The sequence below is a fragment of the Pezoporus flaviventris genome, unplaced genomic scaffold (assembly GCF_033815535.1).
Source record: "Pezoporus flaviventris isolate CSIRO_AGI_PZ_B2104156 unplaced genomic scaffold, CSIRO_AGI_Pfla_v1 ptg000041l, whole genome shotgun sequence".
Classification (NCBI taxonomy): Eukaryota; Metazoa; Chordata; class Aves; order Psittaciformes; family Psittacidae; genus Pezoporus; species Pezoporus flaviventris.
In genome coordinates, this window is record NW_026892589.1 from 5,002,442 (window position 1) to 5,026,378 (window position 23,937).

General features: G+C 36.6%; 1 protein-coding gene across 8 annotated transcripts in view; it reads left to right on the plus strand.

Annotated features, from left to right (window-relative positions):
• Positions 1-23,937, plus strand: part of SPECC1L (sperm antigen with calponin homology and coiled-coil domains 1 like) — a 63,012-nt gene that overhangs the window by 28,746 nt on the left and 10,329 nt on the right. For all 8 annotated transcript variants that reach the window (XM_061465949.1, XM_061465951.1, XM_061465953.1 and 5 more), the window contains 8 exons: positions 3,188-3,261; positions 3,769-3,944; positions 5,609-5,772; positions 7,427-7,518; positions 12,446-12,536; positions 14,441-14,524; positions 16,407-16,563; positions 20,008-20,110. In XM_061465949.1, the coding sequence (XP_061321933.1) occupies positions 3,188-3,261; positions 3,769-3,944; positions 5,609-5,772; positions 7,427-7,518; positions 12,446-12,536; positions 14,441-14,524; positions 16,407-16,563; positions 20,008-20,110 (941 nt within the window). The remainder of the gene's footprint in view (positions 1-3,187; positions 3,262-3,768; positions 3,945-5,608; positions 5,773-7,426; positions 7,519-12,445; positions 12,537-14,440; positions 14,525-16,406; positions 16,564-20,007; positions 20,111-23,937) is intronic.

The window sequence follows — 23,937 nt, forward strand, 5'->3', positions numbered from 1 at the left end:
TCCCCCCCCCCCCCCCCCAAGACTTTTGAAATTAATCAGCTGATCTTTGATACTTAATTTTTATTTTGTAGTGATAAATTCTAATGGCTGATTATAATTAGTAAGAGTTCCAGGTACAGAATACAGTGATACTTTTTCTCTGGCAGCCTTACAACATTCAGATGACATCTTAGGTTTTTCCTCCCACCTCCAGCCCTAGTTGCAATGTTTTTCTTTATCATTTGCAGTATGTTTTTCCCATAATTTATTTTTCTGCGTTTTAAAAAGCAAGGCCTTGTTAAACCGTGATTTAAATCAGTATCATTTGGTAAAATGTGGACATAATTGGATCCTGCAGTAAAATACAAGCAGCTGCTGAGCTGCCAGTTTTGATTAGCCTGTTCATTCATCAGAACGGTCTCCTTGCTCTTCACATACCCTAAACAATAGTTACTTTTACTTTTATCTCAATCCTCTTTCTTATCTGTGCTCCTTAAATGGAGACCAGATAATAGGAGAAGAAAAGTACCTGTCCTACAAATTACAGCGCATAAAAGTGGAAAGGTTTAGTAGCGCATAAAAGTGGAAAGGTTTAGTGTGTGCTAGAGAAGAATCGTGGAGGTTGTGAGGATGCAGAAAGGAAGGATACTGCAAGGCAGATCTACGGGGAGTTGCTGCCCGTGTGCCCAGTTTGACTACTTGAATTTTCAGGCTGTAATTGGTGACACAATGTGAAGAATAGAGTTCAGACTGACAGAGATGAAATCACTTATCTTAGTCTTAATTTCTCACTGTGTTTCAAATGTAGTTGCAATTTGGTAGGTTTTTTGGGGGGGGGGGTTTGTTTGTTTGTTTGTTTGTTTTGGTTTTAAATCTCTTGGATAAATTGAGGGATAAGACTGTTTCCAACAACTGTTGTGAAGTGCTCTGTATTGTTTATAGTAACTGCAAAATATTCAGACCATTGTGTTTTACTTCAAAGCATAAATATACTAAAACTTAATGGTGCGTTTCATATCTCACAAGAGCTCAAAACAATGGCATTACACAAGCTTTAATTCTGGATGCATTTATAGTTTCTGGTTTGTGGTTATTTTTAGATGAACTGTAGCTTGATTTTAGTAGTAGAACAGATTTTGTTTTTGAAAAACACATTTTCTTTGAACTTTAAAAGAGAATATGGTCATTTTGTTTCAGAATGCTACTGGAAGCTCTTTAGGGCATGTTGACTTGCTGTCACTGTTGAAAGTTATCTAATTTTCAACTGGGTTTTTAGCATGTGCTTAAAGGAAAATAGGATGAGGAGAGGGAGTGACTTTTATAACTTGGACCTAAAGCTGGCATCTCAGTGCTGATTTTAACTCAAACAAATTGTGTATAGAGACAAGCTAAAAACTGGAGGGCTTTGCTTAAGTACCAGGGTAGCATGACATTGGAGTGGCCTGTTAGGCTTATCTTCAAAGCTTAAAGATCAGTTGGATGCATCTTAAAATGTGCAGTCTTATAATGAGTTGGTAAATACGGAAGTAGCTGTCTAATTTCAGTGTTTCAACTTTTCCAAGCCTGAACGGTTTTCATGTTTTCAGGAAAACTGTGGTTTATATAATTCTTGTAAAAAAAAAAAAAAAAAAAAAAAATGGTGGTGGCATTAGCAGCCACTTGGGACAATAGAGGCAAGACTCAAGAATTTCTCCTGGTGAAGAAACCAGAAGGGTTTCTATAGCTGAAAAATTGAAATGAGCATAGTTAAGGCTCCTGAATGTACACAGCAGCATAAATTAGCTTAGATCCTAGAATCGTAGAATGGTTAGGATTGGAAGGGACCTTAAAGATCATCCAGTTTCAACATAACATTTGATTTAAACATTTTTAAAATGCTTACTGTTTTCTGTTTGGCTGGCCATAGGCTCATTTTTATTGTTAAGAAAAGCCCTTTGACAAAAGACCAGGAGTACTGAAGATACAGACTTACTTGGGAGGGCGTTGCTAGGTTTTGATAGAAGAACAGAATAAACTGGTTTAATGGTTTTCTTGAGTCCTGATACCCAAATCAAAGCACTGGAAAGTGTTTTCATGTTGAAAATGTGAGTCACAAAACTTTACTGTATCAGTCTGTATGAACATACATACCCATCTTCTGACTATTCAAGCATTTCTTATGCGGTTAGATTTGACAAGGTTTTGTATTTTGAACAGTTTGAGTGTATTGGGCACCTTTTATCTTTTTGTGAAAAGAGCATTGCTACAATACAGGAAAAATGTGTCAAGCAGGTCTTGGAACAATGAACCTGAACAAAATAAAAAGGCTTTAAATCAACTGATCCATCATTTTTACAATTTGAAAATTGCTACATGATGCTGTATAAACCGTCCTATGATCCAAGGATCAGTGAAGGGCCATGCTAATTAGAAATCTATGCTGTGCTTTTCTTCATTAGTTGCTTAGTTATAAGAAAGGAGTAATCAATCACATTGTCGTTGTGTATTGAATAAAGGAGCAAATGAATAATTGCAGTAGCCAGTCTGTCAGACGCCACGTGAGGAGCTGGTGGCCATCAAGCTGCATATCTTTTTGCGTGGCTGCTGACAGATTTAGAGGACCATCTCTTTCATAACTTAATCTTATCGACAGTTTGTCCCATTGCTGTAAATATAGCTTGCTTTGACTTCAAAATATAGTTTGAGAGACAAGAATGTAGGATTCTTGAGGACAGGAGTGGAATTTTATCCCCGTTGAGGGCATGGCTCTCTGAGTGTTATGTCAGCTGCTTTGTGGCAGGGAGTAAATTGTGAATCAAAAGGCTTCATGTAGCTGTAGCTTATGTTTGAAGAGATAAAACCCCCAGGCTTCCATGTTTTAAGGATCCTTCCATGTTAGATTACCTATCTGTTTTATTTGTTCTTTGTTATTGCTTTGTCATTTTAATACTGTGAAGGATAGAAGAGAAACTGGGATTTGTATAAGAATTGAATTTGCTTATGCTGTTCCCCTCACCAGTCATAGAGAAGTTGTACCTGTTGACACTTTCTGTAAACTTACTTCTCCTCATAATGTTTTTCTCCAGATGGCTTTGGTTAAAAAAAAATACATTTTCTGAGTAAGTTTTCAAAAGCATTTGCAAGGTTTTATGTGTTTTTTTCAGTTACTCTTTTTAAAGTAAATAGATCCCTGATTAAGATCTTACAGAGAATTTGACTTTCTTTCCAGATACAGTTAAAAAACTTCAGGACCAAAAGCATGACATGGAAAGAGAGATAAAGAATCTCCACAGGAGACTCCGGGTAGGTTAAAATCTAAAAACTCAATAAACTGTGAACTTGGAAAGTCATAAGACCTGCATGTGCAATTGTGAAAAGATAATATTATTAGATGTAATACCATTAAAATAATTATTTCTGAGAGATGGGCATCATATAGAAAAATATTTACTAACCTACAGACACTAAAGAATTCTGGAACGTTCCCAGTGTCACAAAGATACAGTGTTGGGCGTAGGAGAAAATGTTCCTGTGCCTTCTGATGCATGGTTTAATTTTGTAATTCCCCCCCCTCCACTTTGAGCATTTTCTTTGTTTCTAGAAAAGAAATTCATGACCTTGGAAGTCTGATTATTTCCAGCAAAACTCCTTCAATTTAACCTGTAAGTTAGGTTGTATCTAATGCCAGAGATGAGTGCCTTTGCCACTCCTGTAACAGCATAGGGAAACTATGAATAATAAAGGTAACTTTTATTTTTAGATTCAAAATTCTTGCTGCTGCTTTCAGTTTTGTGTTTTATTTATTTATAGGAGGAATCAGCAGAATGGCGTCAGTTCCAGGCTGATCTACAGACTGCAGTGGTTATAGCAAATGATATCAAGTCTGAGGCCCAGGAAGAGATAGGAGACCTGAAACGTAGATTACATGAAGCTCAGGAGAAAAATGAGAAGCTCACTAAAGAGCTGGAAGAAATCAAGTCACGCAAGTATGCAAAGACAGTAGGGATAATGCTGCTTTTGTAGGGGGGTACAACTTTGGAAATCCAGTATCTTGTCTATTACTGAGACTCTGGAAGTTCGTAGATCTGTGCCTGTCTGTATTTCCACAATGCAGGCTTTCAGGGGTCAAAATAACTTTAAGAACAGTATTTGTTTCTTTATACTATTTCATCCATCCAAAAATATTCAGTTTGCAAAACCAGGTTAAGTGGGGGATTTTTCCCATTTAACAGCTGGGCATTTTCCTCAGTGTGGAAAAACAAGGAGTGTTGGCCTTTCTGTGCCATCATTAGTATTTCTTATTAGCAGCCAAGGCTTTTGGTATGGTTAAAATACAGCTGGATTTTTACCTGAGAAGAAACCCTCATCTAATTCTGCATATATCCTGTACTGTTTTCTTTCCACTGATAATTGTTTCTGGGAATGGAGATGCTTTGGTATAAAGACATTTTTAGTAGAATAATTCAAACTATAATGTATTATTACTTGAATTAGGTGCTACAGTTATTTAGAAACTGAGTTATACATCCTTCAGAAATATTGAAGTCCTCATATCCATAGAATAGGAACATCTTGGACAGCATCATTTGAATCTGACTACATTGTCTCTAGAGATTGGATACATCTATGTATAGTTTACAATTGCAGTAATGATGTTTGTATTATATATTGTGTATATTAAACAATGTCTGTATATTAAACAATTTTTTCCATGTGGATGGGCATTTTATAGTGTACATTACACTTAACCCAGCATCCAGTAGGATATGAAGTAATGCAGGCTGTGGAACTTGCATAAAAATGGTAGGAAAAGTAGACTGGTTACACTGAAAACGGAAAATTATCTGGCTGGATGACTGGTGGGCAGAAGGCATCTATCTGAAGTAAGATCACCAAACTAAGACATATGAACAGTTCTTACTAATACATCTCAGCCACAATTGTAATTGTTCAGTTACTGCAAGTGAACCTCTGAGGTTACAGGTGCACTTCTGAAGGTAGGACTGGCTTGCTGTTTCCATATTATCCGCAAGCATTCTTTGACTTATTGATGCACTGCAGAAAAGAGGCAACTGAATCAGATTCTTTGGATACTGGTATTGCATTAGAGGAAAGGTGCTAGAAAAGTCTGAAGCAAAAAAAAATCAGTCAATGCTCTGTACTAAAAATCAAAGTAGTTGTTTTTTTAAACTGATTCAAATGCCGTCTAAAGACGTATGCCAGAAATGTGTTCTTACCTCCTTAGTAAAATGTTTTCTATTTATGCAGGTGGAAGAAAAAAAAATCTGCTCTCTGAGATTGTTACTTTCATGAGAAACAGTGAAATTCTTAAGGCTCAGTTTTTTTCCATCCATGTTTACATGTGTGTGTGGGAAAGATAGAAGCAGGAATTAAGCCTTAAATCAAGTATTGATTTGATAGACTTTTCACCTGGTGCTGAAGTTCTCTTGCTAACAAATAGTAGGAACTTACAGTGATAATTTAGGTTGGTAATCTATTTCTAAATTATAGTGGAAAGAAAACTAGGTTAATGTAATGGCCAATTTGGACCACAGATTTTAATTTGGCTTCAAATTTCCATTGAATTTTTAAGACTTTGCATGTTAAAATGTTATTTAAACGCCTTAAATGGGATGCATGTTGATTTCAGGCAGGAAGAGGAACGTGGTCGAGTGTACAATTACATGAATGCTGTCGAGAGAGACTTGGCAGCTCTGAGACAAGGAATGGGCCTGAGTCGCAGATCATCCACCTCCTCAGAGCCAACTCCTACAGTAAAAACACTCATCAAGTCATTTGACAGTGCCTCCCAAGGTAATTATTTTCAACCAGTGTCGTAGCTGTACCAAGGTATGATTTTTGCATATGTTGGCAGGGACACTTCTAATGGCTTAGGTAATGCAAAGATAAATTATTTAACTGTACTGTCATGACCTGTAAGTGATGGCTGAAACAAACCAACCTAAACTAGACTGCACAACAGATTGCTTGCTGCGGTTATGTGCAAGCATCCTTTTCTTGTCTTTATTTTCATTGTTGCATTGCCAATGACTCATATGCTAGATGCTTTGATTCAGTGCTCCTGTATATTAGAAATACATAAACACATATTATGCACATAATTATAGCTAGAAGCACAGCTGATTTCAGGATGACTATTAAAATGTGAACTTAATGTGCCAAATTAAGCATTCTGAAAGCCATGTAATAGCTAGAGCTGAGTTTGTTTCTTTTAATGACTTACATTCTTGTAACCAAAGTGCTGTTGAAAATTAAAAATAAGGTCCAGCTAGTATCACCTGTTAAAAGATAGAGGGAATATTTTCTAAAATGAAAGGGATCTCACTGTTGAGACAGTATTCACTGTAATTCTGATTGTGGAAACAGGTGCTGTTGTCCTTCTCTGTAGATGAACAGAGTAAAGAATCCAATTACTTACCTTGAAAGGAGAAGTGTTTGGGGTTTAGCTTTGTTTGCATGGAAGGCCCTCTATGGATTAAAATATTTCCCCTGTCAGGTCTTTGGGATTTGAATTTCACTTACAGTAATGTTGCTGTGAGTCTCTTATGCAAAAAGGCTTGGCCTGAAGTAGACTGTTTTACCAGAGAGACAGCACTGTACTGTGCATGGCAAATCTACTTTTAATTGCGTATAACCTGAAAATTGGTTAAGGTATAGAAGCATCTCGATATTATTTGGTGATTCTGTGCATGTTTCTATTTCTACAGTTGTTCTCTTTCTTCATAGGCATTTACAGTTTTTTACTTTGCTAATGTTAATTTAGAAGGGTTTTTTCCAATCTGCTGTTGAATAAAGGTGCTTTCCTGACAGAGTTAGATGGTAAAATGATAAATCCCTTCTTTTGAATCTTTTATTTCAAGCTAGTGTCTGCCTTATTCCTCAGCATTCATGTCTAAACATGCTGTTAAATAATCAGATGACTGATTCACCAATTCAGTATCTATCTGTTTTCATACATTTCTAAATTTGTTATTTGTTTAATCCCAAAATTTCAGGGATATAATATCTAGTACCTGTGACCTTTGATTGGAAACCAGAAAGGAGAAGCAGGTGATGCAGGTTATCTTTCTTGTCTTACTGGCAGACCCAGGAACCTGATACCATTTCTTTAATTATCTGAAGATCAGAGAACTAATGATGCCATCTTTTACATCTGCCAGGGTAATAATATCCTTCACCTTAGCCTTGTCCACCCCCAGTAAACTTATGCTTTAACTGTGGGTGATATATTCAAGACAGAAAATGAATGTAATTACAGAGGAGTAAATGTGTAGGCATACATTTAAATGATTTTGCAGTCAGTTACTAATTGAAATTCTGAAAAATGTCATCTGGTATAACTAGTAATGTAAAGTACAAAGCGAGAGTTCACTACAACAGCCAATCTCCTGTTTCACTGCAAAACAGCGCAATGCTCATGGTGGCTTCCTTTCTGTGTTCATACTAGTTCCAAGCCCTGCTACTGCCACAATTCCTCGCACTCCCCTGAGCCCAAGTCCCATGAAAACTCCCCCAGCTGCTGCTGTATCCCCTATGCAGGTATGTGTTTTATGACTGCACTTAATCCTTCTTTGTAAAGAAAAGCATGTGAAACTGTGAGTGGTAGTATACAGATACTGGGGAAATGTTGCCTCAAGGAAGTAGTTACTAAAATGTTCTGTCTCACAGGAGTGTTTCACTGAGAACTGTGTTGTAAATAGAAGATTTGGCATAATTTGGAAGTTCTCGTTAAATATTCCCAACCATCACTATCCTGTGCTACTAAGAAGCATGGGAGAAAAACTTTATCTGCATTCCTTAGTTTTAGAGTTGCTATTTGCCAGTTCTTAGTCCTGCGCCTGGCATGGAAACAGCAGTAATCCCCCTTCAGGCAATGAACTGAGATCTGCATAGAATCTGTCACCGACCATCAGTATAAATGTATCCCGTGTGGTGTGTGTTTTCAATATCAGACCTGACCAGAGAGGAATGAAATAACTGTGAATTAATTGTCTTTGTTCATTTTGTACTGAGTGAAGTTTGTCAAGTTGGTGACTGTACTGTGTATTTTGTCCTGTCCCCTCTATAGCTTTGTCCATTTGTTCAGGTGCTAAAGGAGCTTACGTACACTAAGACTGCATCATCGACACTATCATGCTCAGCTTTATAGATCATTGCTGGTTTTATTATCTCACTACCTGCATGAAGCGAGATTTGGCAAAAGCCAGCAAGTTTCAGGACAAAGCAGATAGGACCAGATTCACAAATTAAAAATCAAAGAAGCTACTATGTATTTTGATATCAGTAATTCTGCTGTTGCTTTCAAGATACTGTGTACCAGAAGTACCAGAACTTAATTTTTACTGTAGGTCAGCGTAAAGTTCTGGGAATAAATCCTCTCTGTGTGAACTGAGTAATTTACATGCATATAAGTTTTTAGTATACCTGGAACAGACTGACTGTTCTCCTGTGCTTAGACTAGTGCAGCTTTTATTAATTTGAGAGTGAATTCCATGAAACAAATAGATAGCCTCAAAACAGAGAAAAAAATAAATGTTTTTGTGAGAGCTTCTGCTACTTCTGTGGCTCAGTCACTCGACAGCAGTTTTCTAAAGTAGTTAAATGTGACAAGTTCTCTGACAGATGCTTTGTTCCTACTGATCTGTCTTTATATTTCTATTTATTTCTGTGCTCTTGTAGGAAGAGGCAGACTTAATCTCATGTTCTGAAAGGCTAGGCCAGAGCTTTGGCAGACAGAAGACTTTTTTGATGAAGCCTAAGGCTTATTTCATTTTATTTACCTGTAAATTAACCATGATCCAAAATAATCCTTTAGAATACTGCAAACCTGCTCAAATTTACAGCTCTTTGATGTTCTTGGTCTGCCAGAATTACTTGAATATTGAATTGAACTTCTGGTATACAACCAAGTCATTAACAGCTGGATACTCATTAGTGGCAAACATTGCCTGAAAAACAAAGGGGAGGGCCTGTAAATGGAAACAGCTTCTATTGTCTTTTTGAAGATAGGCGATTTTCTTGAAAGTATTTGTAATTATCCAGAAGGCAAATAGGTTTAGTGACCTCAATTATGTAAATTGATTTAAAGACTATTTCCTGTTCAACAGAGAAGGGGTTTTGGTTCAAAACCAATTTTCATTATCTTTTCTTTTTCTTTGTTTTCATATTACTACCTTGGGGGGGTTGTGTTCTATGTAATTTTTCATCTGTTGTTTTTTGCTCTTTTGCAATTGAAAAGCAAGACTTTGCTAAGTCATCACTGTGTGAGTTATGTTTAAGGAGGTACATTCTAATAGACATTTTTGCAACTGAAAACCAGCAAACAAACAAAACTCTTTCTGGATTCAGGTCCAAGCCCACAGTGGAACATAGCTGTTATTTACCACAGCGCTTAGCAATGCTGCAGAACAGTTTAGGAAGACAGGTATGAAGAGAATGCTCTTCAGACTATAAAAACAACCCTGCTAGGTTAGCCCAAAGCTTAGCTGGTCTGGTATGCCACTGAGAGTGACCAAAGCAGATGCCTAGGGAGGAATGTAAGGAAAGGAAGAATGTCTGTTGTTTTCCCTAAGTACTTTTTTTTCCTGTTTCATTGCTGGAGGACCCTCTGAAGTAGGTGCGGGTTCAGGTTTACTCATCATCACTGAATGTTCTGCTTTGCTTTGAGCATATAAACTTTCAGACCCAAAGCAGTTTGGTGTCAAAGGTTTCCACATCTTCACTATTTAATATGTGAATAACCGTGTTTGTTCTGAAATTGCCGCGTGTGAGTGCAATGGCAGATGTTTGTTCTGCATTGTCTTTACCTGTGTGCTGGTTCCTTTTCTAGAGTTGTTACTCATCATACGCACAAAAAAATGTAATCTGGAAGGTCATAAGTAGTTAGCGGAAAGTTTATCTTCAAACTAGGAATGGCTGTGAGAAAGTAATTATTGGTTATCTTAGCATCTTTATCTCTTACTGTAATTGCGTTATACAAAGACTGCTGCGTGGAAACATTTTATTTAACTGTGATGTGTGAAGAAAATTGTTCACATCAAAACTGGTTCGTAAATTTTCTAGCATTTTCTTCTGCTAGACTTCAATGTAGGATGAACAAGAGGATCACAGATTGCAGGGCATCTTTAGTAATTTCTGTGCGATGGGTAGCCTCAAAAGCAAGTGATTCCTCCAAACTTTTGATCCTTTTATTTAGTGCTGAGGAGTTTGAATGCTATTATAGAGGACAAATGGTATTTAGCAGCTAATTGAGTTTTAGGACATATTTCTAGTTGAAGGAGAAGAGGTGTTTATAAAGGGATTGGTAGGATCCATACTTGCTCAATTGCACCTCAGGTGTGGTTTGTTTTGTAGGTGAAATGAGGAATGGCTAATCTGCAAATTCACCAAAAGCTCAGTCAAGCAGAAGAGTTTTTAACATTTGTATTAACGTTTCAGGGAAGATTATTCTCCAAGAGACTTGTGCTTTACTACCAGATAGATGATGCCCAGTAGAACTAGATAAGCATTAGTTGGTTCATTTTCCTCTAATTTGTGGTGTATTAGTCATGATGTTACCACTGGTAGTTATAAGATACGTAATAAGGAACTAGCAGTAGTGAAAGTAAGCTCTGTCTGCTATGTCAACAGGAGCAAAAAGGCTTAACAGGGACAAGGCCTGTACACAGCAAGTTATCAGTTGAGCAGTATGGCCACTTTCTGGCAATATCCTTAAAGGATGTTTGTTTTCAAGTGATATCTGGAAACTGATCTGAGTGATAAAGATATATGGCTGGCCAGCAATGTGCCTGCTCTGTTGTACACACCTTTGGGTCCTGGCTAAAGTTCTGTACTGCCTTGTCTTTGTAATGACAATCCAAAAGCTAACCAAAAGGAAGTCTTCTTCTTTTAATCTCATTATCTATCTGCTGTTTCCTTGAGGAACTGGAACAAAATGGCTCTCACTTAGGTACCGTCCTTGTCCTTTATTCAAAATCCCAAGTGGGTAAAGTGAACTTTAAAGGTATAATGCAAGCTTGAAATACCAGCTCCTATGGGAAGCTGTTGTAGACACTTCTGTGCATGGCTCACAATCCAGCCAATTTAACCTGCACATTTACAGATATATAGAGCGAGGAAATTCTTCATGCTATGTGTTGGCAGTTGTTTTCTTGATCTGATTTCTAGCACAAAAGCATAACTCTAGTTCGACTGTATAGAATGAATAAGTAGTCCTGTAATCCTGCTTGCGCTACATGATGCCGCAGAGTATATACTGCTAATGTTTTTTAATCACAGTTTTGAATTTGTCTGTCTTGCCTACATGATTCGGTGTGAGAAACATCTGACCTTTATTATCTAATGAAGATAAGGCTCATTTAAACATCTCATTTAATCCTTGAGCAGATGGAAAGCAGAAAGAGTTTTCAGGATAAACAAATTACTGAGCTGATTTTGGTTAAATATTGGAACCCAATAGAAAGGACAGGGTATGAATCTACTGTAATTTGCAATAGGCTCTTTCCAGATGGTCTTCCCAGAGTCTTCAGCAAGTGCCTATGTGTTTCAGTAACTGTAAGGGTAATTACTGCATTCTCCAGTTAATTTGTGTGACACAAATGCTTATTTCAGTGCTATCCAGTGGTTATTAAATTCCTGTGTGCAAGATTTAACACATCTGTGATCAGGTCCTTGTACTTTAACCTGCCAGAAGCTTTGCATTGCTAAGTATTTTACATAAAACTTGAGAAGACAAAATTCAGTTTGTAGCCTGTGTAGAGCAGAACAGAAATTAAAGTGACCTGGGAAAGAAAAAATAATTATATTTGTGTTTTCTTACATATTCGACAAATACTTCACAAAATGTCTCTCTCCAGTTGTTCACAGAGCATCTCAAATAGGTGGTAACAAAAGCTGTTTATGTTCTAATCAGTAAAATAATAGTAAATAGTAAAAATACTTTAAAAGCTGTTTTTTCACTAGGGTTTTTCTTAGCAAAGGGGACTTTGGTGTATACCCAGCACACCATTATCCTAATTTTCCAGGAAAAGGCTCAAAGTAGAGGTCTAAGTTAGTAACACAAATCAGACACTAAAATCTTGGCTGCGTTATAGGGGGTTGTATTAGTTTGAACATACCAGGTTTAACTAGAACAGGTTTGCACAAACGAAACATAAATGAAGGTGAAAATTAACACAAAAACTACAAGAGAATTTGCAGCTTTAATTTGCAACATTGGTTTGAGGAACAGGTTTCAGTTTAAAAAAGCAAATGTTAACAGTGTCAATGCACAGTGTGTGTATGGCAAAAGCAGCTGGTAAAGAGGACACATCCTTATTTACCAAGTTATTTTTAAAGGTTCCTGTATTATTCTAGGTCTTTTAATTCACTAATAGTGTCATATCTGATTTCTGAAAGTGATTCTGCAGTTCCGTATTTGCTTTTTTAGCTTCAAATTATGTTTGACACAAGTATTTTTCCATTTCAGAGGCATTCTATAAGTGGACCAATCTCAGCTTCAAAACCCCTTGCTACGCTGACAGACAAAAGACCAAGCTATGCTGAAATACCTGTTCAAGGTATTTATCCAAATTCATTCCAACTTTGCTCTTAAAAATGCTATTAATATTTATTTTATATTGTTTGTTATCTAAAGCATTATCATGTTATATGCTTTTTAGTATCAAAATATTTAAATATTTTCATATAATATCTCACATTCAAGTTATTACTTGTGTTTCATCACACATGGTGGCATATCATAAAGATGCTTTGATGAATTTTCAACAAAGGCATGATCGCATGCTGATAACTCGGCATCATTCTGACAGTTTTTAATGTGTGCATAAACTGAAATCACTTGCAAAATCAAGATAAGGTGATTTCAGGGACATGTCTTGCAGCTGTCTTCCAGTTATTAAAAATACACACTTTGGGGTTACATTATGTATTGTGTGGTTGTGGGTTTTGTGTTTGGATTTTCTTTCCCCCAGGAATGAAACAAGGATGATGGTTGGCATTGCATGTGAATAACGAAGTATAAACTTATTAAGTATTGAATCTTCACGAGCCAGATGAAAAATTGAATGGAATTGAGTGTTGATTTATCTCTTTCCCAATATTTCCCTGTTCTGCAAACTTTGTTTTGTCTCTCATAACACTGTTCACAATGTGCTCTTCCTGTGAGAATGAATGGCTATCATCTGTTGGGTGCAGCCCTCTGATTTATGCCTGCTTTAGGGGTGGGTTTTTTTCGTGTAGATGTTTCTCAAGATAATCCCCATATGACTCCAGGCTGAATATTTCCTCTCAGTTTGGTATTCCTGGGGTCTGATGCTTTCTAAAGGGTTGGGTGTTTTGTTTTTGGTGGGTTGTTTTTTTTTTTGTAGCACTTCATAATAGTCTGTATGTGCCAGATTTCCTTCTTGCTTTTGTTAAATGCATATTGAGGTTATTTGTACAATGCAGCTGGAGTTTTAATTTTAGAAACTTGGATATTTTTAGGAATATTGAAATGCCTTTCCAAGAAGATAGTTTAGTGTTCTTTAACTGTTACAGAGTTCATGGGTAGATATCAGCTTAGACAAAATGAGTGGTATGCTTTACATAGTAGTTGTGTTTCCATTATAGTCAGTTAATGCAGGAGAAGGACTGCATTCCAGTACACTTTGCCAGACAGAATTTCTGTTTACAACAGTATATATTTTTAAAGCATCTTTATATCAAGGTATTTTGTAGCTTTTTATGTCACATTTTCAACTATTGAACAGGGTTTCACTATTTTTTAATCCTCATTCTTCATTTTTATGATTTTTTTTTTTTGTATTTAGATTACTGCCTTCCAAGTGTTTCTGCATAGGAGTATGGAGACTTTTTGTTTACAGTCTAAAGGTTTTATTTGAAGGAATATTTCTTCAAGAATAGGAAATAGCTTTGATTTAATGCTACAGAAATGAATTTTGTTATAGTTTGATTTTACTTTGGCAATAGGCAGAACTCATCTTTCCCCTCAGTATTTAAAGGTATCTTTTGGACTCCAATGCTTGCAGGAAAAGAAGAAAAAAAAGGACATGATTTTATTTAAAAAATAAAAAACTCCAATACCCCCAAACCAACTTTCAACAACCCAAAGGGAAAAGAACCACATGGGGTACAATCCTCATTGGCATATTGAATATTTTTGGCTGTGTACTAAATGGAGATTCCTTGCTCAGCCTTTTGGTTTAGCAATTAATTTTTCATAGACCAGGGCAAGTGGATTATTAAGAGGCCTTAGGGAAAAAGGATTAAGAAGGGATGTATTCATAGTGAGCTTCATTGGTAATGAGCAAATTTAGGCCTTCTCTTTCATACAGATATAATCAGTTGCTTTCAGTAAAAGAGCCAAGCTGGGGCACTGGTAGACAGTATTAATGACTCATACCTAAATGTCTTAAATTTAACTGGAGCCTTTGTTAATGCTGTTTTCTTCTTCTTTGTCCAGAACATTTGCTGAGAACATCCTCTACCAGCAGGCCAGCATCTTTGCCAAGAGTACCTGCTATGGAAAGTGCCAAATCTATTTCTGGTAATATCACGTTTTTTAGATGAGTAGTAAAATTAGGAACTCTTATTTCAAAATATACTTCCAGATCTACTTTACTTTGTCAAGAGAGAGCTTTGGTCTTCAGACTATCAAGCTCTTGTCAGGAAAACTCTATTTGAGTGTATGGAATAGCTTATTTTTCAGTGTTCAAGTTTTTTATTCAGGTATTTGAGGAAAGAAACTGAAGTCCACTAGTAAAATAATATGTTGTTTTATTGAATCAGGTGGAACTGAAGAGAATTGTAATTGATCATCTAGTGTACTCACTGTTGCATATACAGATGTCCACCAACATACGAGATGTATACGTGCATGTATGAATCATGCACGTAACAGTTGACTTCTATGTCATCTTTCTCTGTATTACAGACAGTTTAGGTGTACAAGGTATATATGAGGAAAGAAACTGTTCCTGGCTGTTGCTTTTCTTTGCTTGGATGTAGCATTATTTTTTAATTGAGTGAGGCAAAGAAGCATGTTACCCATCTCCAATTAGGCCATTCTGTTTTTATTTGTGGAAAGAATTACTGTAAATGGCTTAAAAGAGCATGATTGTTCTTTCTAGGTAACAGATATGTCATTCTACATTATCTAATGTATATAAATGTTTTGCATATTACTTAGCAAAAATTGTACCCATTGCAGTGAATCATTTTAAAATAGTCCATCTTGTGATTGGCATCATCCACCAATATCCTTCAGTATTACTCAGAGTGGTTGCTGCACATTTGATGTTAACTTTGGGTTTTTAAAATACAGACTTGCTAATTAGAAGTTTAGGTACAGTGTTAGTTTACTATCAAACTGGCATCTTGGTATCAGCAGGGACTTCTAAAAACAGATCTGTAAGATTAATAGCACAAATAGTGTGATGCTGTGAAAATGACACTTTTTAAGAACTAGGCAGAAGTAATTGGAGTGAAATACTTTTTAAAAACACCTGTATTTGTGCAGATAATTTCAAGAAGAAAATGCATTTAAAATAATTTTGATTTGTCCTAAAAATGTGTCAAAAAAAACACCCAACAAAAAACATCCAGAAGTGTTTTTTCTCCATCTTTTTGTGCCTGGTATTAATAAGTTAATTACTTGCCCTAAGTCATTAGAAAATAAATCTCTCAGATGTATGCACACACACATACATATATATATGGAGAATTGTATTTTTGATTTGCCCAAGTATAAACAGTGGTGACTTTTTAGGTATAAAAAGCAAACCTCATACTTTTAACTGGAAACTCTTCCATGTAGAAAAAATACAACCATTCAAAAATCCATTTTGTAGAGTGTAATGCTCGTGCTTTCATACAAAAGAAATCTTGTTTGTTCTTTGAAATGCAGCAAGCTCTGTAGAATGTGGCTGAGTAGCCTCAGGTCAGTCTTTAATATGCTCGTGGATGATGTTTAATTAATGTCCAGAGCATCACGTACATGACAGTTCCTGATTAAAATGAAGTGGAAATAGCTCAGCTGTCCTCTCTCAACTGTTTTGCTTTGGGGTTTCTTTTTTTTAACTAGTTGAAGCTTAGTAACATAAACACACGGATTAGAGAAAATCAAATAGTTTGGTGTTAAAATCCCTTCTTATTCATAAAAGCCTTCAAATGGAATTAGCAATATTGCATTAAGATACATTCATCAGATTGTCTTTGCTTCAAGATACAGGCCTGCTCATAAATGTTGGTAGCGCCATCTAAACCCTTGGTATTTCTGAAGTGGAAAGTACCCAGAAAAATGTTGAAGCGTAGTATTGGATATAGGTTTCTATGCATCATTTCTGAGCTAACGCTTGTCAGAGAGTGAGAATATGTTTGAAAGTTTTAACATTTGCAAATGATAAATCTATGGGCATTTTCCCACTTAGTCTCTCGAAGAAGTAGTGAAGAAATCAAGCGGGATATCAGTGCACCTGATGGAGCATCTCCAGCATCTCTCATGGCAATGGGTACCACCTCACCACAACTGTCACTCTCATCTTCTCCTACAGCATCAGTCACCCCTACAACCAGAAGTCGAATAAGGTAAGAACCGCTTTTTGTGGTGCACTGAAGTGTGTTAATTTCACAGCTGTCTCTCTGCATAGATGCAGTATATAATATTGGCACTAGGACTGCAGACTTTACTGCCATCCCTACAATAATGATCTTCAGTAATCTTTGAGTTTCAGAAGGTGTTTTCTGCAGCTCAGTGTGTTTTAAAATTTAGACCAGAAGTTAGATGTTAGAGAGCTTCTGAGTATAATACCAAAACTTTATGCTGCACTAGAAAACCAAGGTAAGGTGTGTCACTTACCAGTTCAAAAATACCATGAGGCCAGATTCAAGAAATAAGCTTCCAGCATGTTGAACAAATGTTTCAGAGTGGCGTGAACCTAGGGAGACCATATGATAAACCTTACCTCTTGTAATCACAGCTGAAGACAGAAAGTAGCATGATTAGGTCTCAATTCCAGACATTCGAAACACTAATCTTCTAAATAGCCATGAGTTTATGATTCTCTGGTTTATTTGTCTCACAGATGAAATCATAATGCAAGTCTAAGTAACAAATGGCCAGGCAACCCCCTTTCATTAATAAGATAAAAAGATACGTCTGTGATAAATTTAAACCTTTTCCTATCTGTAGTCTTATCAATCAAAGGACTTCAAAGTATTTAAGCCTCCCTGTTATGCAAGTGACGTCTGTAGTTAGCCCTGCTTCGTAGGTAGAGAAACTGGCAGACAAAAGTTAAATTACTTTCTCAAGACCATTTCACACAGAGCTTCCTGACAAAGCTTGTGTACAGCAGAAATATTAAACCCTTAATGTTCTGAGACATTTGCAATATGCAATAATTAGATTATACAATTGTAAAGTTATTTACAGCTGTGTGTGCTGTTTAAAATGATTTCCCTGAGATGAGCTGAGACATGTCTCAGTGCTGTTTTCTTTTCACTGGGCACAAATTGAATTGAGTTTAGATCTGTGGCTACTTCACCAGCAACAGTTAATCTTGTGTGGTAGCACCTAAATTTAGGCTGAGTACATCTATAAATGGAAAAAAAAAAAAGACTAAACTACCTGTATATGACGCTGAACTTATAATGTATAAAATTGCGTTGATGGCAGTCTGCAGACTGTAGCAAATAGTGTGGCATTTCATGGCAAAATTGTACAGTTATAATTATGATATTGTTACTAAGCTGCTCAACATTGGCTGCCATCCTAAGCACTGCTAGAAGCCTTAGCAGAGGAATCTGCAGCAGTGGGTGTGCAGTGATGCCCACACACTCTATGTAACCATCCTTAGAACGTCTCTGCTGGACTTTGATGTGTTATGTGATCTTCTCTTTTCCCCCCCTGCCTTTTTCTGAAAGATGCTGTAAATTAAACAGTTATTGCAATAGTTCACTAAAACAAATGCTTGCAGTTTACTGTTCCCTGTTCTACTTGAAATCTCATTGGCTCTTTGATTTGGAATACAGTTGACCTAATACACTAACTTGTAAGATTTATGTCGAACCATTTCTCATTATCTCCATACAACTTACATTAATTTATTTTTCTCAGCAGTGTTTTCATAACTGTGAGAACCTGATATAAACCATGTGCTCTTACTGGAATTTGAGAACAGGCTGTACAGCTCCATCATGTCTAATCAGTATGTTTAGCATAAAGAGAGGGAGCTTTTAATTTAGGTTCTCCTATGTTGTCCCCAGTCTCTGTTCTAAAGTTCTCATAGTGTTGGATAATCTTCATTGTAGATTGAATATGGGATCTCATTGTTATTTTTTCTCAATCACCAATGAAAAAAATACACATTTGGGTTGTTGAAAAATATACTGATTTAAGAACTGAAGTACAGAATTTCTCAAAGCATTATTTTAGCTGTGTGGTAGATATAGGAACCTATGCAGATAAGTTATTTCGCATTTAAAATACACAATTAGCAACTTCCTTGTCATGTTAACTTTCCCTGAGATTAGCAGGTTTGAAGGCTCGTACTACTATCTTACATGCTGGAAGGCACTTACTGTTTCCTGTTTATTGTTCTGCTGTGCATATATTTTCATGGGTGTTTCAAATGTTATCTCTAAGCAACTTTGAGATGTTGCCATCCGTATTTCAGGGCAGAAAGCTAAACAAATTGCAGTACATATACTTAAGATTAGTGCCTGATAATGTTTTGTTGTATGTTGGTACATGTTCTCTTCTTTTATGCATAGTAACAGATGCTGACAAGTGGAACAGTCTCTGGTGTTCTGCTAGCAGCACACATGCATGAAGAAATCCACATTCCGTGGATGCTTTCTTTTTCCCTAGCAGGACCCAGAGAATCGCTACCTCAATCTACAACAGAGAATCCACTGAATAGACTATGTATTTCCACATTCCAGCCGTCTTTCCAGTCACCAAGTGGGTTGTAAAGAACAAAGAGTTGAGGATTTAAGATTGAATGTGTATCCTTTTGGAAATAGTCAAAAGGAGTAGCATAGGGTATCATCTTTGTGGATGTTGTGAGATTCTTGCTTACATCTGCGTGGAGCTCTTTAGAAGATGGCAGAGAGTCTTTGCCGTATGGATTCACTGACGGCTGTCTCATTTGAATTTTCCAAATGGAACTTATTTAAAATAAGAACAAATGCTGGCACACTTTATGCCCTGTAACTGAGCTTCATAGTGGTATAATACCTAGTCTTTTTGTTAAAGACTGTCCAGCAGAGTATAGAAATACTGAATCATGTGACTAGGCCACTACGAAAGTATTAACCTTTATAATACGTATTTTTAATCTAAGCACTTATTTCTGAAGCCTGGTAAAGAGATGCTTATATTGTAAGATTCATGTTAAAAATTGCCAAATCAGATAGGATTGTTCTTTTCTTCCCCAGTTTTTCCTTAGAGAAAAAATTACTTAAGATAGCTTGACAGACTGGAAGTGAAATGAACTGATAGCTTTTATTGTGCTGGGATAGCAAATGACAGATCAGCCTAATCAGATCTCTCTCCTCTTCTTGGAGAACTCCAAATCCCAGGCAAATGTTCTGTTAATAACACCATGCTGCTAATATGCAAACTTGTTTCAAGGTGACATTTGTAGTCAGCCATAATATGCAAAAGAGATAGCATCAGTTTATTCTCTTTCTAAATACAAAATAAAGTCACTTGAGTTAGCTTAATGGTTCAAGCTGGAACTTACTATGTTGTGAGATTTATTTTCTGGACTCATAGAAAAAGTATCATTGGGGTTGAAACACCTAGGAAAAAATGTTTAAAGGAATAAGAAACATTATTTGCTAGAGGATTACTCCAAAATAACTCTCAAGTCTGCAGGTATTCCTGTGTATTCTGTTTTTCAGTCAGTTATGTACTCTGCTACTTTCACTGTATTTGTCCTTTTTTTTTTTTTTAAGCTTTTAGAATATGTATTTCTGTTGCAAAAGATACAGTACAAGCTCTAAGTTGCACTTCTACCTTGTTCCTAGGGAAGAGAGGAAAGATCCCTTGTCTGCCCTAGCAAGGGAATATGGAGGATCCAAGAGAAACGCCTTGCTGAAGTGGTGCCAGAAAAAAACAGAAGGGTATCAGGTAACTGTAGAGCTGTTTAATGTAGCATACTTGTAGCTGCAACACATTAGAATCTGCCAGTGGCATAAACCTGGCTGCTCCACAGTTGACTGCATAGATTGCAATGGCACTGGTATGTACTGTACTCTCCTCTTGGAACACATGCTACGAGTCCTAACCTAACTAACATTAATAGCTCTTTAGTCGCTTTGCTCCAAGTTGATAATAGCTTTTTTTCTTAAGGGGGCAGCTGACCTCTTACTGAGGAACTTTAAATCAGCCTTTCACAGATTGCACTTTTCAAACTGTAACTGAACCTTTAGCAACTCAAGGTTTAAATTAATGTTTTCCACATGCAGTTAGAGTACCACTGCATGGATTTCAGAGACATTTTTTTATAGCTTGGGGTTTTTTTAATCTTTCAGTGTGCTCCCATTTAGCTCTCTTTGGGGACAGTTTGTTTCCTGATGGTTTCATTGTCTTGCATTTTGAACTTGGCTTTCTACTGTAGTTATCAGAAGCCAAAAGAACTACCAAGATAACTATCCAGAGCTCTCCTGATTACATTATTTTTTTGAAAGAATAGTGGCTTCAGCGCACTAAACCAGGATGTTAATAGTCTGACCATGATGTATTTGTTTGGTTAACTTGTATTGAAAGTATTTGGAGTTCCCAACACAATCCTCAGTTTAAGAACTTTACTCTTTCCATGACTTGAGACTCACAATGCAGGAGGAAGTGGAAAGCCACATAACAGGATGATCGCCCATCCATAGGAAAAGTCATCTTTCAGTACAATGGACAGGCTTGTGGTATAAGCCCTCCCCCCCTTTTCCTGTGGCACGTCTAGCTCTAAACTGTGCTATTTCTGAGGATAAGCTTCTTTGTGGAAAGAGCCTTTCTCCTTCCCCACATTTTAAAAAAGGCAGGATGTTATATTTCTCTATAAATCCTCTAAAACTAAATGCAAAAATATTTTCCCATATTGTCTTGAAACGAAAGATGACTTTGACAGCTTTCTTATCTCTAAAATAAAGTATTCCAGACTTTTCATTCTGTAGTTGTTTGTACATGCAAGAGCATGCTTTTGTTTCTGTAGATTGCTGCTTCTAACTACTTGAGTTTTACAAACATTTAATAGACGAATAGGTTTTGAGGCTTACTTTACTTGCTTCAACAACTGCACTATGGTTCTCTGCTTGTATTGCTACTGAGAAACCATAGCATACAGCATCTGTAGAAGCCAACGCAGGCCTTCTTTTGAATGACTATGATTAACATCAGCAGGTTACATGAAGTTATTTTTTGGAGAAGAATGCTTTTTGCTTTAGGCACAGTCGCTTTTTTTCATTTCTGTGTTGTACTGAATTTGATTATTTTCAGCATCCCCCAAAATTCAGTTCTGGCTGAGGACCGTGTTATAAGTGTCCGAATGTTTCAAACATTTCCAGCATTACATTCACTGTGAATAGTGTTTATCCAGCTTTCTGGCATCTCAGAAATACCATCAATACCAGACAAGGATTAACTTTTTTTTAATTGAAGCTTCACTTAGTTTGAATTTTATTTTAAAACTACATGGATTCAAACCCAGCAAGCAGTGAGCAAGCATCAGAATAATGAATATCTCCCTCATTCAATTCTATTTAAGGTACTCAAGCTCTCTTCCTCCTTCCCTGTCACCCAGATATTGACAGGGTACCTTTTCTTACCTCCAGCTCCTCCTCATGTCTTAGACTCTGCCACAGTTTCCTTTTATTCCCAGCATTTCCCATCATTGTAACTTCTACTTTTCTTTATACCAGTGTTCATTTGTGTTTGCCTTAGCATCTGAGCCAGAGCTAGCACATGCTTTTTAGACCTACCTGCATGCTGACTGACCAGCTGACTGTCTTTTGAGCTGCTGCATGAGCCACACAGAACAGACAAGTCCTAAATATTCCAGCCTTTTTCTCTGTAGGAATAGCAGTAGGTCCAGTTTCTATCTAGTCACCAATTTCTGTCCTATTACCAATTTAAATCAGTTAGCTATTACTTACTTACTTACTTATAAAAGTAACAGGTTAAAGGAAAAATACTTGCAAATTGAGTCTGTAACAAGTTCTAAAATGACCTAGAAAAGCTTAACCATAGCTTGGAAACAATAAAAAGGAAGTCTTAGAAGGGTTTTGTTTGAGAATAGTGCTTTTGTTAATTGTGTCCTATTCATATTTCCACCTCTGACAAATACGTAGTTACACACAGCACAATTTTTAAAGGTGTCTTAAGACTTTCTCTTATGAGAGAATTTCTCTTATGAGGCATTATGATAAAGAAGCTAATATATAATCCTGTTGAAAAAAATATAATGAATGACTTCATTGTGCCGTTTACTTGATTTATTCAGGCAAATTTGGAAGGGAATAAATGGACAGATTTTTTGAAATGTAGTTGTTAAACAATATTTAACTGTGTTCCAAATCTGGTATTTTTTGAAGAGTACCTCAATAAAAGAATAAGGTTAAAATAGCCATGAAAACAAGAGAAATTCTTCCTGATACAAAAAACTGGATGGCTTACTACATTGTTGCTTTTAGTAGACCTGCTGTCTGAATGTTTTTTGCAAGCAGAATTTCTCCTTGAAGCTTAGGGTGGAGAATGGTGATCTGCAGAAGGTCATTAAAGAACTAATAGCAGGCAGGTTCTGTATTAACTTTCATTTAGAGCCTGTTCAGTCTAGACAGTCTTGCAGTCACTAAGTTACTGAGTGTAATTATATTCAGGGCTGAACAGATTCCTCAGCCATGAAAGAGGAGAGCTGCTCTCTTAAGATAAGGGTGGGGTTTTTAAGAATTTAGATAAAGGAGGAGTCACCTTTAGGGTTCAGATGAACAGGGACAAAACACTTGCAATCTGATAACGTGTTAGCTTTGCTCAGGGTCTGACATACTGATTCAGAGCACAGTGCCAAGTGCTGTGTTTTCCAGAGAGAATAGAATCCTCCTGGCTCCCTAAAGTATGTGCAGTGTCATAAAACTATCATAAATTCCAGATGTCTTCAAAGCATAAAGTAATTCCATCTAGCTGTTACAGAGCATATACCCTAGCTGGAATTCAGCTACTTTCATTTTGACTATGCAACTAATAAAAATACGAAAAAGGGTGTGAGCATGCGTGTTGCACGTTACGAAGGGGACTAATAAACAGGATATGCGCATCCTCACCCATTCTTATCTATAGCAGTATTTCAATTTAGTTTCCATTTTTTGTCAGCATTCAGAGATATAATTCACTTCCAACATTCTGAAACCAAAATTCAATTGTTCAAGATAGCAGCAAGAATAGACTAAATTAGGCAGTTTTAACCTTTCTTTACACTTTCCACGCTTCCTAATTACAGATACTCTGGAAGACCTTGTGGTACCTGTCCTCTAATTCATGCAATGCTGCTTTTTTTATGGAAAGACCACCTAATTTTTACCTCCTGTACCTCCAACGCTACATGTCTTACTAAAACTTTAAAACTTACGATCTACATGGCAACAATAAACAATAAAATTGTTAGTGACTGAGCAATGTGATCGGATAGGAATGTATGTATACCTAATGCTATGCTGAATGCACCTTGAAATCAAGCAACGGTTCATTTGTACTCAGGTAATAAGTGTAGAATAACAAAGCTAAAGTTAAAAGATGGTTTGGGTTGCCTTTTTTGAAGCCTGTTCTTATATACACGTTTCTAACAACACTGAGCAAGACTGTATTCTACTCCGAGTATTATATTGTTTTTCTTTAAAAGCACTAAAAGAGGCCAAGAGTGTGTGCTTATGTCAGCCTGTGTTCAAATAATGACTCCATGGTGTGCATGA